Source organism: Giraffa tippelskirchi, chromosome 8, assembly GCF_054371585.1.
Source record: "Giraffa tippelskirchi isolate mGirTip1 chromosome 8, T2T-mGirTip1v1.2.pri, whole genome shotgun sequence".
Lineage (NCBI taxonomy): Eukaryota > Metazoa > Chordata > Mammalia > Artiodactyla > Giraffidae > Giraffa > Giraffa tippelskirchi.
In genome coordinates, this window is record NC_137282.1 from 161,231,535 (window position 1) to 161,246,959 (window position 15,425).

Consider the following 15,425-nt stretch of genomic DNA (forward strand, 5'->3'; position numbering starts at 1 on the left):
TTTCCTTCTTCAGGTGATCTTCCCGACCCAGGGATCAAATTCATGTCTCTTATCTCCTGCACTGGCAGGTGGGTTCTTTACCACCAGGGCCACTGGGAAGCCCAGACACTCTAGACCTGAATCTCTGCATCCAGTTGCTCCTGCAGAAGTCACATTTTCTGACCCAGCAGGGGTTCGCCCTGCAGTCAGAAAACCTTGTGCTGATTTCTAAGCCACAGGACTGTGGAAAAAGGTCTATAACACGGATGGGCTTCAACCACATGCCAGGGCTCGGTGCCCTCGGACCCTCTCTTACTGACACTATTTGTTGGGCACAGGGAAAGCCCTCGCACATTTACTGCTTCTGGGTGGGTGGCCTGGTAGAGTCAGAACGTTGAGCAGCACGCATGCATGTTCACACAATACTCAGTGAGTCTCGGGCCAAAAGCGTCACTGTGATGGTAGTTGTGAGGGTGGTGGGCTGGTCTCAGATGCACAACATGGCCAGGAATCCCAGGGGGGTCTGACAACTGTGGAATCCAGCCTGGAGGGTACAAGGCTGACCACTCTTCATAGATCCCACACGGGCAAGGGTATCTAGGAACCAGGACGTTCCTGGTCCAGAGTTTTTATCGCCTCTTAGGCATGAGTGTGAGTTATCACTGGGACATGCCAAGTGAGGACAGCTGGTGGGCGGTGAGAGGGCAGTCTGAAGACCATGACTAGAGACCTAGAAGCGGGAGGAGTCAGGATGGAAACGGGAAGCATGAGTGTGGCTGAAATGGTCAAAGGTGACCGGGCAGCTCAGAGGAAACTTCTGACAATGCACCTCGCAGAGGCAAGGGGCAGAGACCTTCCAGGCAGGAGCGGGCAACGGGGTTCAATGCCGCCAGAGGTTAAATAAATGGGAATTGAATCCTGCCCTTTGGATTTAGCACAGGCCCCTGGTGACCCTTCAGTGGAATGAGGCAGGCAGAAGCTTGCAGTGAAGAGGGGAAGAGAAGGGGCGATAGCAGAGGGATGTGGGTTAAGGGAGGGATTTTAAAAACCCCGGAGAGACTTGACGTTGAGGACATGCCCATGGGAAGCAGCTGCTCGAGGCATGAAGTATAAGGTCCAGGAGAAAGAGTGGAGAAGCCCTACAGGGGCCTGAAGACGGTGAAGGGAACCCAGGCAGAGTGGGCTTGGGGGGCACACAGCGCCCTGGGCCATGGGCAAGGGGTGGGCGGGGCAGTAACAGGGAGCGACAGAAAGGATGGTGAGTCTGCAGGCGAGCTCACAGACTCTGCAGCAAAACCTTGAAGCATTCTCACGATGGCACATTTTCAGTTTTCTGTTAAATCAGATCAAGCAGCAGGGTCAGAAACTGGAAGACAGTCAAGGCGGCCAGACAGAGCCATGACTGAAAATAAGAGTGTTTCAGGATATGAAGACTCGGAGGAAAAAGATATGGAAACTTTTAGAGGGAAATTTTTCTTTTCTTTTTTCTCCCATCATTTGAAAAGAAACCAAAATAGTTTTCAGGGGGAAAAAACCCCCAACAAGTGTTATTTTCTCATTTTTGTGGCACTTTTCAAGGTATTTTCTCATCTTGCTTCTGGCTGGGTAGCCCCTCCCTCCAGCAGGAAAGCTTGTGGTTGGGTGGTGGGCGGGCGGGGGGTCCGGTGTTGGTTCAGGAGCGCAGCCCACGCCCCTCAGCTTTATTTACAGGGGAAGGACCCGTTCCTTCTGTTTTATGCATGCTGCGTGATCACCGCGGTCTGTGACCTGTCTGCGGGAGGCCCGACCCCTCCTCCTGGCCAGCCACACCAGCCAAGCTTGGAATTCTGGAGGGCAAAACCGTCCCCTTGAGTGGGGAGACCCTTTCCCCCAACCCTCTGACCTAAGGGCCGGGGGTGGGGTCAGCCCAGCCCAGCGGCCCGGGAGGGGGCGGCAGATTGGAGGTGGGGGATCTGAGAAGCAGGACTGGGGAGAAGGGGCCGGGGGAGGCAATGCCGAAGTGAGGCCAGGACGGCCAGGACGGCGGGTAAATAGAAAGTCTCAGAGACCGCCGCTGGCTCCAGCTGTCAGGCAGTGGGAGGAGAAATCGCTGTGGGACGGTAGGAAGGGAGGGGGGGGCTCTTAGGAAGTTATTTAAGAACCAACTTTCTTGTCGGTCTTGTGTCCTTTTGAGGAAGTACCTCAGAGACGCCCAGAGCCGGCCCGCGCTGGGGCACCTCCGGAGGGAGCGCAGGTAAGCCGCCCGCCGCCCCTTCCGCCGGCATCACACAGCCCTGCACCCGGGGTCCCGGGGTCCCTGGGCGCCGTCTCCCCGGTCCGCCCCCCGCCCCTGGGTCTCCAGGACGATGCTCAGGTGGCCGCTAGGAGTTCAGGGGGCCCGGATGGAGGCAGCCCGGCTGGTCCACTTGGTTCTTCGCCCCTAACTCTGCATCCACTCTGAGGCTTCTCAGGCACCCGTCCTGGGAAGCTTTCCTAAAGGCGCTGCTGGCTGAAAACGGCCGCTGGGGTCTCCCCCTCAACAGACAGGGGAGCAGGCTATGGAAAGAGGATGCAAAGAGCAGGGAGGCGGCGGGGGCAGGGAGAGTGGAGAAGGGCCAGGTAAGAACAGCTTCCTGCTGCAACTGGGGTCCATGGCTCAGCTCTACGTCTCCGGCACCCCCTCCCCGGCCACAGGCAGAGCCGGACTTGGGCACCTCCCCCGCCCCCGGACCTGGAAAGGAGGCGGCGCTTGCGCCCACCTCCTCACCCAGCCGGGCCTGCACCGGCCTCTCTCACCTGGCAGCCACCTGGGGGTCCCCAGCCTCGGTCCTCTCTCCCCAGGAGCTACTGCTCAGCACCCCTCTCCGGAGCCACCCCCCCACCCCGCCCCCAGCCTCCTTGCAGCCCCCTGGGCCGCTCCCCACCAGGGGACATCTCTGTCCTGCCTGCATCTGTTAATTCTTCTTCTCTCCCCTCTCCCCCACCCCGTAACTCACAAGACATTGTAAATAGGACTGCAGGTATTTCGGGCCCCGCTCAGACTTGGCACTTCCGAACACTGCTGTCTCCTTCCAAACCCCAGTGCCCTGGGAAGGGGCTGGGGCCTCCAGCCGCGTGGCCTTTGCTCAGCAGGCTCCTGGACAGCTCCCCCCCACCCCCACCCCGGACTGGTCCACCCCTCCCCTACCACCATCTCACACCCTTCCCTGGAGCCTCCATAAGGCTGCTCTTCATCTGCAGAGGGTGTGCCTGGCTTTTGGAAACAGCCAGAGAACCTGGAGTCCTGACTGGGTGACCCAGGTGATGAAGGAGAAGCCGGAGACAAGGTCTCCCTTCATTTGGCCCCTCGGTCAACAAGTGCCGACTGGACCCCGACGGGGAGGTGTGGTGTTTAAACTGGTCATTTGTCCGCACAGAAGGAAGGGGAAGCAGGCGTGGGACAAGGGCACTGTTAGCCCCCCAGAGGGAGTCCTTTTACCGAACGGGTTATTTATAGCTCTCTCTAATATCGCAGGGACCTCCTCCTCACCTTTCCAATCTCTCCTCTCCCTCATCCTGCTGCCTGAGGTCCTGGCTCCAAAGCAGTGACCACCACGTTCTCACACCCTCCTGGCTTCACTGCTGCACCTTGCCGGGCTCGAATGTAACCATCCCTAGACTGGAAGCTTCCAGGGCAAGCATCCTTCTGTATGGTTCTCCAGCGCATCCCAAGTGGCCAAACCGCAGCCTGGCACAGAGGGGACTCTCAATAGATACTGGCTACATTAACTTGCAGGCATGCATGAATGTTTGAAAGAATGCCACTTATTTGGACGTCAGTGTATGAGTTTATTCTTCTAGTGAGGACGCCTCATCAGTCTATAGGAAATGGGCAGAGGTACCTGCATAAATGTTTCTTCAAGAGATACCCTTTGGGGGAATGAGAAAAAGACCCTGCTCTCCAAAATCTTTTACAGCTTTCATTTCTCCAAATAAGCCCTCTTTCTTCTGCTTTCCGTGTGTTTTCATAAACACGAAATCCCCCCCCCCGAGATCCCTGGGGAGCTGTTCTCCATCATTAGACCGATCCTTTCTGCCACATCTCAGGGTTTATTTATGCGAAACTCAAAATGAGTTGCTCAAGAGCCGTCACGGACACATACATTTGTTTCTCCACTTTTGAATCCTTGTCGAAAAAGTAACTGGCTTCACGTTCCTGTCTGTGTCTCCTTTTCTCCCCCCAAGGAACCTGTGAGGCTGAGGATGTCAGAGCCCTCTGGGACCACTTTTGGAGGCAGGAGAGCCGTCCCCCCCAACACCTCCAATGCAGCAGAGAACGACCCCCCCACTGTGGAGCTGCAGGACCTGGTGCCCCGGGGTTTCAACCCGCAAGGTACGGCCACCTCCCTCTGCCCCCAGGAGTGCTGGGTCAGTGCCCTCCATCTCCACTGAGCTCGCACCAAAGCTGGCCCCCTGCCAGTCTCTGGTTTTAAGGAAGGACCTCCAAAACCCTCTGTTGAGTGGTAAAAGCACCAAAGACCAGGATTCATGCCCCAGTTCTGCCACTTCATTGCTTGGTAATCTCAAGAGCGTTCCTTGTGGCTCAGTGGTAATAAATCTGTCTGCCAATGCAAGGGAGGAGGGTTCACTCCCTGGGTCGGGAAGATCCCCTGGGGAAGGAAACGGCAACCCGCTCCAGTATTCTTGCCTGGAGAATCCCACGGACAGAGGAGCCTGGCGGGCCACAGTCCATGGGGTCGCAGAGTCAGACACGATGGAGTGACTAAACCACCAGAACAGTAATGCCAAGGAGGTCACTTCTGCGAAGCAAGGCCGTTAGCCGAGGCCTCTTGCTGCCCTCCTGGTCTGTTTCTAAGAATGTTCTCTCGCTAGAAGTTTCCACTTCCAAAACCCCGTGGCCGTTTCGATTGTCTAGCTCCCGCCTCCTTCCTACCCTGGGTCGCGCATCCATTGCTGTGCGTCTCAGAGCTGGAGAGAGAGGCTGGGATCTGCCGTAACGGGGATGGGGGCCCCGACCGCAGGCACGGTGACTGCGTTCCCTGCTCTCACCTCTGCCTGTCCAGAGGGACCTGCTCTGGGAGCAGCAGGCCGCGCTGACCCCTTCCCAGCCCTAGCCACTGTCAAGGCGGGGCCCAGGTGCCAGCGGTGGCTTGGTGACACAGATACCGTTCCCTCGGGCCCTGGCAGGGACACTCAGACTCATGCCCTGAGCAGAAACCTGCAGGGAACAGGCAGGGACCCAAACTGCTTTTGCTCCTGAAGGGGCTCTGTGTTGGTTTCCCCGGGGAGTGAACACCCCCTTGTAGGGGAAGTGTCCCCGATCACCCTGTGGGGTGTGGTGAACCTGCTCGGCCCAAAAGAGACCGGAGGCTGAAAGAGAAGGGCAAGGACAGTGCTGGTTATGAACAAACCCAGCAAGTCGGAGAACAGCTGGGTGTGATGGCAGGTTTGATCGTGTTAGTATCATGTCCAGATGACGTGATATCCAATTGTGAAGATGGAAGGGAACCCCAGGACCACCCGTGGGGCTCCAGCCAGACTGGGAGCTTGGGCTCACAGAACTGAAGGGCATCTTCGGCTAAGTCCACGGGCCGAAACAAGTGTTAACTTGGAGTTCTGAGACCCGTCTCCCCTCCAGGTGCTGCACACTCCAAAATGCCACCGTTAGAGCCACAGAACTCAGTTTAAAAGCACTTGCTAATCAGCGCATCTAAATCGCCGTGTTATAGGTTAGGAGACTGAGACCAAAGCAAGCACTTGATGTTCACGCCTTCACTGCTTAGTCTAGGAGCCTTCCTTCCTTCGTTTCTCTTTCTTTCCTTCTTTCTTCTTTTTAAATGGAGATAAGATTGGAAAGCGTGCAGATGTTAAATTACCAAGCAAGTTATCTTGGTGTAACCAAACAAGTTATCTTGTTTCAGTTTTCTAGCAACATTCCCCTCCTGCAGAGAAGACTCTGGGACCCAGGAGAGGGGGGCAAAGTGCTGGAAGAAGTGGGCAGAGGGAGCAGAAAGTGAGAGGGGTACAGAAGTGGGAGGCACCACAGAGGCAGTGAGGTGTCACAAAGTGTCCCCTGGTCCAGGACTCAGAAGACCCAGGGTCCTGTCCGACATCTTCCACTTGCTCACTTTCGGGCCTTGGGGCACGTCATGATAATGACCAGAACCTCAGTTTTCCCATCAGCAAAATGGAGCAATACCCACTTCACAGTCATCATGAGGCTCAATGACCAGTGGCTGTGAGAGTCTTGGTTAATAAGTGCTCATTGATCCAGAAGATGTAGATCATCACACTTCTGCAAGGTCTGCAACCCACATATGGGAGCCTTGATCTAAGGGTAATGTGTGCAGCCTGCAACCCTCAGATACCAAAAATGTGACAAAATGTTGCCAATAAGAAAACTGCCAGAGAACTTGAGCGGGTAGTTCAATTTTTAAAAAATCTAGAAATACTAATGTTTTGGTTGCTTATTTTTGGAGGCACGGATGGGGAGTTATTTTGAACTGACTTATTTGGAAAGATCAGTCATTATTTGCTTGGCAGTCAGATGTGTCCACAGCCCGAGTGACATTCTGGGATACTAATGACAGGCCCTGGTGTGGGGGTGTGTGTCCAGTGAACAGTCAGTACCTTGAGAACTGAATGACTCATCAGTCCTAGAGTCATTGTAACCTTATTATTAATAACAGGTTTCTGATTTCATAAACATGTATCCATTTGGTAGTTCTACAGATGAGCTAAGTGCTGTATGCACTGACGAAGGACCTGTGAGCCCAGGAGGCATAGAAGTAAGTTCCAGATGAGTAGAACAGAAAAAAAAAAAAAAAATATATATATATATATATATGTTGTCTGATCAAGGAGGGCCAGTTCCCAACATGCTTCATATTTCAAAAGTTGTTTAATTGTACTAAAAGTGGGTTTTCTGGGGCTAAATATGTCTACTTCTCCCCAAGTCCCTGCTAAGACCTGGTCATGTGGGTTTAAGTTCCAGCTTCTTGTAGGTTTCTCAGTCACCAGTGGAGGACTTGTATCTTCTCGATCCCATCTGAGGGTGACTGCTTCTAGGACTGACGTTGCTCAGTCGTGTCCGACTCTTTGTGACCCCGTGGACCGCAGCCCGGCTTCTCTGTCCTTCGCTATCTCCCGGAGTTTGCTCAAACTCATGTGCGTTGAGTCAGTGATGCCATCCAACCATTTCATCCTCTGCCGACCCCTTCTCCTCCTGCCCTCAATGTTTCCCAGCATCAAGGTCTGCTTCCAGGATAACAAAGTCCTAAGCCAGACTCTCTTCACTGGTTTCATGGAAGTTTTCCAAAGCGTCTCTTTAGCAAGCTGCTCTTGTAAGATGAACTGAGAAGGGCAGAGAGGCCAGAGGAGGAAAAGGGGAGAAATGCCAGATTTTTCCCTTTGCATAGTCTTGTGGCAGTGGATGTAGACAATATATATTGAGTGTATGTAATACCTTTAATAAGGATTCCCAGGTAGCTCAGCAGTAAAGAATCTACCAACCAGTGCAGAAGATGCAAGTTCAGTCTTTGGGTCTGGAAGATCCCTAGAGAAGGAAATGACAACCCACTCCAGTATTCTTGCCTGGGAAATCCCGTGGACAGAGGAGCCTGGCGGACTGCAGTCCATGGGGTTGCAAAAAGAGTCAGACATGATTTAGTGACTAAACGACAACAACTCTTTTAATGCAGAGCTTCAGTGAATATTTGGTTAAGAATGATTTTTGCCTGTATTTCAAAATGTACAAACAAACAAGATTCCTCCCATGCAGCAGCATGCGATGTAAGTAACACTGAGATGTTTGAGCTGACAGTGGAACCCAGTCTGTGGTGGTGTTTGATGCTCCGCTGTGTTTTTAGGGATCCTTCATGGCTCCCCTTTGAACTCAATTGTAGCTGAGAAAAGTATCTGAAAATCCCCTCAGCTTGTTTGGATTTGCATCTATTTCTAATAGGCTGTGCTGCAAGCTCATTTGGTGTTTTTGAAAATCTCTCCACAACCTTCCCGGTCTCAAAGGTTATTTTAGCAGGAGATGTAATGTTCTGGAAGATAAGCTTGTATTCTTGCTCCGGTTCGACTCTATGTTAGGAACAATAGGGATCATTGCAGCAGTAATTATAATTCTCATTCGACAGGTCTAATGCAATTTGAATTCAAACTGGAAAGCAAGCTCAACCTATAAAGAAAGAAAATCAAATGCAGGCAGGATCTAGTATTTTCAGGCTAACGGGGTCTGTGCTTTTCTGATCATCTCCCCCCTCCCTGCCCCTCCCTCCATGTCAGAACTAAATCAACTAATTGACTAGTAGGTCATCTCTCCTTTGTGCAGAGTAAACCTCTCTGGGTTCAAGGTTATTGAAAGAATAAAAAAGACCTTCAGAGTTAAATTAAGAGATGATGCTGTATAGAACCAGTTCACACTTCTCCTCTTGATTTGTGGGAAAATGTTCATTGATTGTGTCAGAAACTACGCCAAGATCTCTCTGGGGACACAAAAATGAACAAGTCAACACCTGGCCTCAAGCAACTGTCCATCTAGTAGCTGAAACAAACAAGTGAGAGGAGTGAGCCGTGGTATCAGTGGACTGGGGAAGAGGCTGAGGAACGCTTCATGATGGAAGGACACCTGAGTTAGGCCTTAGAAGATGATTAAGAGAGTGCTCCAGGCAGACGAGTGCATGGAAGGGCATTTCTAGCAGAGGGAACAGTGTATGTTAAGTAGTGAGGACAAGAGAGGGGAGAGGCACCTGGGAAAGGTAAGCAGGAATCGCATTCTAACAGACTTTGAAGACCTTACCTTTCCTCCTCCAGACACAGGACACTTGCCAAGGATTCTAATTAGCAAGTGACATAATCAGAATTAGGTTTATTTAAAAAATGCTAATGTTGAGAAAATGGGGAGAAGGAGGCACGTTCGGAGGCTGTTGAGATACTTCAGGCCAGAGGAGAAACAGACCAGAGGCATTTTAGTCCCTGGAGACAGTGTTAGACTCAGTTTTCTCATTCTAGCTTCTGCTGAGCATTTCACACATTCAGAATACAGGGCATATTTCTTTCTTTACCTTTTTTTCTTTTTTTTTGGCCATGCCACACAGCATATGAGATCTTAGTTCCCCAACCAGGGATTGAACCCATGTCCCCTACACTGAGAGCATGCAGTCTTAACCACCAGGGAAGTCCCTCGGAGTACTGCTACTGCTGCTAAGTCACTTTAGTCGTGTCCAACTCTGTGCGACTCCATAGACGGCAGCCCACCAGGCTCCGCTGTCCCTGGAGTACAGGACATTTTAATATTAATAGCCACAGTTAAAAAACAATAAGCTGTTTAAGAAAATGTTTTTAATGATTCTAATGAATGATGGTTTAAAATTCTGGGTATCCAAAAGGAATATGAGAAAGGAAATTTTATCCTGTTGTTTTCACAATAAAGAGACCTACCTCCTCATGGACAGTATTTATACCGATTGTTTGGTAATAATATTATCAGAGATTGCATGGAGAACTCAGTTCACTAGGGAATTCCTAGAATATGAACCTAAACACTTAACTTATTTAAGGGTTCCATCTGTGACAGGTATAATCATTCTCTGAAGAATATTTTTACAAACTAGGGAGAAAATAATCTACTTTTAATTCAATTTTTTCCTGTTAAGAGAAGGGTAGGGGGACAGGGAGGCAGCTGGCTCATGAGGAGAGGTTTTTTTTTTTAGCAGTCCATTTTCTGATGTTTTGGAATTAGGCTAAATTGTGTTAGGTAGACTTTTTGAAAGCTGTCACTTTGAAAAGAGAAAGCTGCCAAGTTTCCAGCTACAATATCTCTCTAAAAGACAAAAAAAAAAAAAAAAAAAAAGTGGCTTAGCAATGAGTTGTTCCATTCTGCCAGTGAGTGGGCTTGGCCAGGGAGAAGCAAATTCATTTCCTGTTTGTAGCGAATGGAGCTTAGGTGATGAGAAGTTTCCCTCAATCTAAACTATGTCTTGTTAAGCCAGTAAACAAAGCAAGAATCAATATGCCAGCTTAACAAGTGTTTACGGAGGCCCTGCTATGTGCAAAGGAGCAATACCAAGCAAAAGGCTCAAGAGAAAGATACCACTTTCTTGATATCTTATGACAACCTGTGCTCATATCTTATGACAACCATATGCAGAGTCCTTGCAATTATGAGATATTAAAAGAAAAAAATACTTGACTAGATCTGTGTGTGACCAGTTGTGAGCAGTAAAAGAAAAGGGGTTCATTCAGTGGTGCTGGGAACCTCATCTCCTTCTCCAAGACTTGGGGTAACCCTTAGTAAATCTATAGATCCTTGTTTTTGTTCAGTTGCTAAGTCATTTCCTACTCTTTGCAACTGATGGACTGCAGCATGCCAGGCTTCCTTGTCCTTCACTATCTCCTGGAGTTTGTTCAAACTCATGTCCATGGAGTTGGTGATGCCATCCAACCATCTTATTCTCTGTCACCTCCTTCTCCTCCTGCCCTCAATCTTTCCCAGCATCAGGATCTTTTCCAATGAGTCGGCTCTTCGCATCAGGTGGCCAAAGTATTGGAGCTTCAGCATCAGTCCTTCCAATGAATATTCAGGACTGATTTCCTTTAGGATGGACTAGTTGGATCTCCTTGCAGTCCAAGGGACTCTCAAGAGTCTTCTCCAACACCATAGTTCAAAAGCATCAATTCTTTGGCGCTCAGCTTTCTTTATAGTCCAACTCTCACATCCATACATGACCACTGAAAAAACCATAGCTTTGACTATATGGACATTTGTTGGCAAAATGATGTCTCTGTCTTTTAATATGCTGTCTAGGTTGGTCATAGCTTTTCTCCAAGGAGCAAGCAGCTTTTAATTTCACCATCCATAGCGATTTTTGAGCCCAAGAAACTAAAATCTGCCACCAGTTAGGAGATTACATTGGCGAGAGAGCAATATGACTGCCACTTCTTTCTCCTTCTAAACAAAACTCTCCTGCTCATTGCCCTTCTGTAGGTCATACAGATCTGACCACAGTCTAGAAAATTCAACTTTCAGCTTTTCAGTGGAGCATTTAATCTTCCATAGCTTAGTCAAGTTTTATTTTTTAAATGGAAGGTTTCTCTTAGTTTCAATGATTTTAACATGAACTTTCAAGAGATCGTATAGGAAAATTTTACTTACCATTGACTTAATTTTTTCCCACTTAGGGTACCACTGTGATTCCCTATCATTTTTTTCTTTCTTTCTGAAGGCGTTGATTTATAGTGATATTGTAATAGAAAAAATAAAGATCACTTAGAAAAGACAATATTTTTTTAAAAAAAGACATGCTTGAATTAAACATTGTCAAATACACAATGTAGGCTACATTATTTTAAAACAAACTCTTTATGTATATCTTAGCATATATTTAGTGTATATACTTGTTTTCACTATGAAAAAGGTGTAAAGCTATGATTTGTGGGGATGGGAGCTGAAGTTTTGTATATGCAAAGGAGTTCATTAACACTTTTTTACCCTTTGTAATGAGTGGTCTGAGCTGTGAAGACATGGCATTTTTATTCCAATCTGAAACAAAACTGCTGATTTGGAGGCTTCCTGTTTTAAAACCCCTGTGTTATCTTCAGCAGTATTTATATACCATCCTGAATATTTTGAGAATGAAATTGTCTGATAAATGACATTTAAAATACTCGTATGGTTAATACTATGATAAATGGAATAATCGATTTTAAAATGAGTAGCCAGCTCCTAGTTTCAGATTTTCAGGTATTATTACATTGGTTTAAAGTGAAAAGTGGCATATTTGCTATGAAATTTTAAAATATTACCCCAGGCTCAGTAGGGCTTCCCTGGTGGCTCAGCTGGTAAATAATCCCCCTGCAATGCTGGAGACCTGGGTTTGATCCCTGGGTTGGGAAGATCCCCTGGAGAAGGAAACGGCTACCATCTCCAGTATTCTGGCCTGGAGAATCCCATGGACTTAGTCCAAGGGGTCGCAAAGAATTTGACACGACTGAGCGGTTTAAGGTCTTCAGGCTCAGTAACAAGATGATTAAGATACAGTCCAGTCCTTAAGGGGCTTACAGACCCCTAGATAAAATCACCTATATTAGGATGATACTAAGTGGCTGATGATAATAGACATTTTTTAAAAGAAAATACATATTCTGAAAATCTGGAAGAGAAAATGACCCCCTCCACCTGTAGAAATTCAAGAAAAGAAAGACAGGCCTGTCTGCTGAGAAGCATTGTCTTATTTAATCTCCACAGTGCCATCATTCTGCAGATGAGAAAACTGAGGTACAAGTTTATGTAACTTGTCCAAAGTCACAAAGACAGTGTCAGAGCTGAGATCTGGGTCCAGGCAGTCTGGTTCCAGAGTCCATACTCTTATCCATTGTGCTATTCTACTTCTCCTAGTGTACTAATAACAATAGAATAATAATAATTTTGAGATTTTACTACATGCCAGATACTGGGCTAAAGCATTTAATATACACTTTTTCTTTTTCATTTAATGCTTACACAAACCTTATGAGGTATTCCATTGCTTTTCTAAAAGTAAGAAAACTGGACTCAGATTAAATAACTTCTCAGAGTTGCACAATTAGTGATGTATCTCCCATAACGTATTCTGAAAAATCCTCCACACAAAGAAATACTTCCCATGGTCATTCAACTTTGGAAAGCGGTCTACCTGTAGGAGATTTGCAGTACACAGCAGCCTATGACAGTCTCCCATAAATTTTGCAAGAACCCTGATTGTGTGTGTGCATGCTAAGTCGTTTCAGTCTTGTCTGACTCTTTATGACCCTACAGACTGTAGCTCTCCAGGCTCCTCTGTCCGGGGGAATCTCCGGGCAAGAATACTAAAGTGGGTTGCCATTTCCTCCTCCAGGAGATCTTCCAAACCTAAGGATTGAACACATGTCTTCTGCATTGGCAGGCACATTGTTTACCACTGAGCCACCAGGGAAGCTCAGGAATCCTGATTAACTCTGGTTAAACCAGCACTTCCCAAATGGATTTAACCCTGGCTATTCCTTCAATCCCCCCATGTATATCCCATAGAACTAGAACTTCATGATGCTACATAAGGATGAACTGATTTCAATCAGGCTCACTAAATGCTGACCAGGTTCACTAGACTGGGATGTGGAACTGGAAAGCCAGGGTTTTCATTTGCAATGAGAGCTAGAGCCACTGAGAACCTGATAGCAAAGAAAGACTTGCATTTCTCTCGCTGGCTTTATTTTTCCACACAGGCAGACCTGCTCAGGAAACCAAGGCCTAAAGCTAATACACTCATTTTTAGGGGTAGGTCATCATGCAGGCATCATGCCGGGAGGGGTGGAAAGAGCTAAGGCAGATCCTGGCAGTGCCCTGGGATCAGGTATCACTCTACAGGCAGAATGGACTCTCCCCACCTCACCTGGAAGGCCGACCCGACAGCCTGCCAGCTGACCTTTCTGCCTCTGGCACCACCGCTCTCCGATCTGTTTTCCTCTCTGTCACCAGAAGAGACAGTTTGTTTGTCTCTGCATCCATCTAACCATATTCATTTGCTAGTTCAGGTTCTTCACTGGATTGCCAGTGCAGTTAGAGTCCAAACTCCTTGACAGGGACTTCAAGGCTTGCTGCCTTCTCTTCCATAGTGGTTGCATTGCAACCCTCCAGTCAACCAATCACTTTTCAGCTTTGTTAAAAAAAAAAACATTGATTGATTTTGACTGTGCAAGATCTCCGTTGCTGCACGCAGGATCTAGTTCCCTGGACCAGGGATTTCACCTGGCCCCCTGAGTTGGGAGAGTGGAGTCTTAGCCGCTGGACCATCTGGGAAGTCTCCACCTCTCAGCTTTTAAAGTAAACCATGCGCTCTCTCCCCTCAGTCTCTCCTCATCCTCCTTTCTCTCCCACCTCTCTTTCTACCTGGAAAACTTGCTTGGCTTTCAGACCCCTATTCATACCTCAGTTCCTCCGGAAAGCTTCCTGAGTGCCCCCTAGTCTGGGTTAGGGGCTCCTGGCCAGAAACCGTCCCCCACTCATCATTCATTTTATTTATCAGAGTGTTTTACTTTTTCATGACACTATATCATAATTACCTGTTCACTTTTCCTTATCTACCACTGTGCATTTGTATTTATTTAGCAGTGACCTAATGTATCTATATCCATGTTTTGAATGACAGCATAAAATTGCATACTTATTAAACTCCTGGAGGACAGGAAGTTAGGGAAGACATTAAATGTATTGAATATATATGCCTGCCTGCTAAGTCACTTCAGTTGTGCCTGACTCTTTGCTACCCACGGATTGTAGCCAGCCAGGCTTCTCTGCTCTGTCCATGGGATTCTCCAGGCAAGAGTACTGCAGTGGTTTGCATGCCCTCCTCCAGGGGATCTTCCTGACCCAGGAAGAACCTTCATCTCTTATGTCTCCTACATTGGCTGCCTTCTGGGTGGCTAAGATGGTAAAGAATTGAATGTACACTTAGGATCTAAAATTATCTTAAGAATTTGGAACAATTAACCTAATACAATAAGATAAAATTTAATGTGAAACAAATAAGGCCCTAAAATTAGACTAAAAAGAAAAAAAAATTGCATTGATAGAAATGGTTAAGTAACAACACGAGTAAGTGACTTATAGGGACCTGACTGAGTTTTAATCCACTACTGATAGAAGTGACATCAGGAAGTATTTTTAAAAGTTTTGCTTCACCACATCTTTAATGTAAATCAACAATAAGAGTATCCAAAACACTAATGGTATTTTGCACTGAAATCACAGAAATTTATTTTGGAAGATGCAGTGGTCTCATTGGTTTTCACTGGAAAAAAACCATAACCAAAGATGTATTTAATTCTAGGAAAAACACTACAAGAGAGAAGTTCATAAAATGGAGCATATATATTTCAGAGCAGGTAAAATGTTTAGAAATAATTTCTGAAAGAACACTGAAGGCTTAGAGAATGCGTTACTCAGAGGAACACTCACAGTAGTCTTTGTATACCAAAAGAGTGCCAGATGAAATGAATAGAATATATTCTATATTTATGCAGAAGTTAGAACTAGAATCTATGGTTAGAAAAATTATAGGGAAGCAGATGTCAGTTCATCCTATAAGGATTTTTCAGATAATTGGATTATATAAATATAAGCTGTTTGCTTTACATGATAGTGGGTTCCCTGTTCAGATGGAGACTAAAAGCCTAAGTATTAGGATTTTCATGGAGATGTTTCATACAGCAGGTCTACCAGATGGTCTAGAAATACCTCTGCCCTCTGAGATTCTGTGATGTTGTAATATCAATACATTCCTTCCATTGGTGCTGATGAATGGAGAGCCGATTAAACTCTTTTTCGAGGAATTAGGTTTTTAGACATTAAAAAAAAAACCATTATTGAAAGTCAAGATGCTAAGAAAGAGGGCCAAAAGAGTTGATTCCTGAGGTCCTTCTCAAGTGGGACATTCATGATTTTT

At 47.2% G+C, this 15,425-nt stretch overlaps 1 protein-coding gene across 3 annotated transcripts in view; it reads left to right on the top strand.

The window, feature by feature from the left end:
* Positions 1-2,139: 2,139 nt before the first annotated feature.
* F13A1 (coagulation factor XIII A chain) overlaps positions 2,140-15,425 on the top strand; it is a 147,508-nt gene continuing 134,222 nt past the window's right edge. For 2 of the 3 annotated variants that reach the window (XM_081523708.1, XM_081523709.1), the window contains exons 1-2: positions 2,140-2,212; positions 4,183-4,330. In XM_081523708.1, coding sequence (XP_081379834.1) covers positions 4,201-4,330 — 130 coding nt within the window. In that variant the 5' untranslated portion in view covers positions 2,140-2,212; positions 4,183-4,200. The remainder of the gene's footprint in view (positions 2,213-4,182; positions 4,331-15,425) is intronic. The other variant, XM_081523707.1, reaches the window with a different exon arrangement.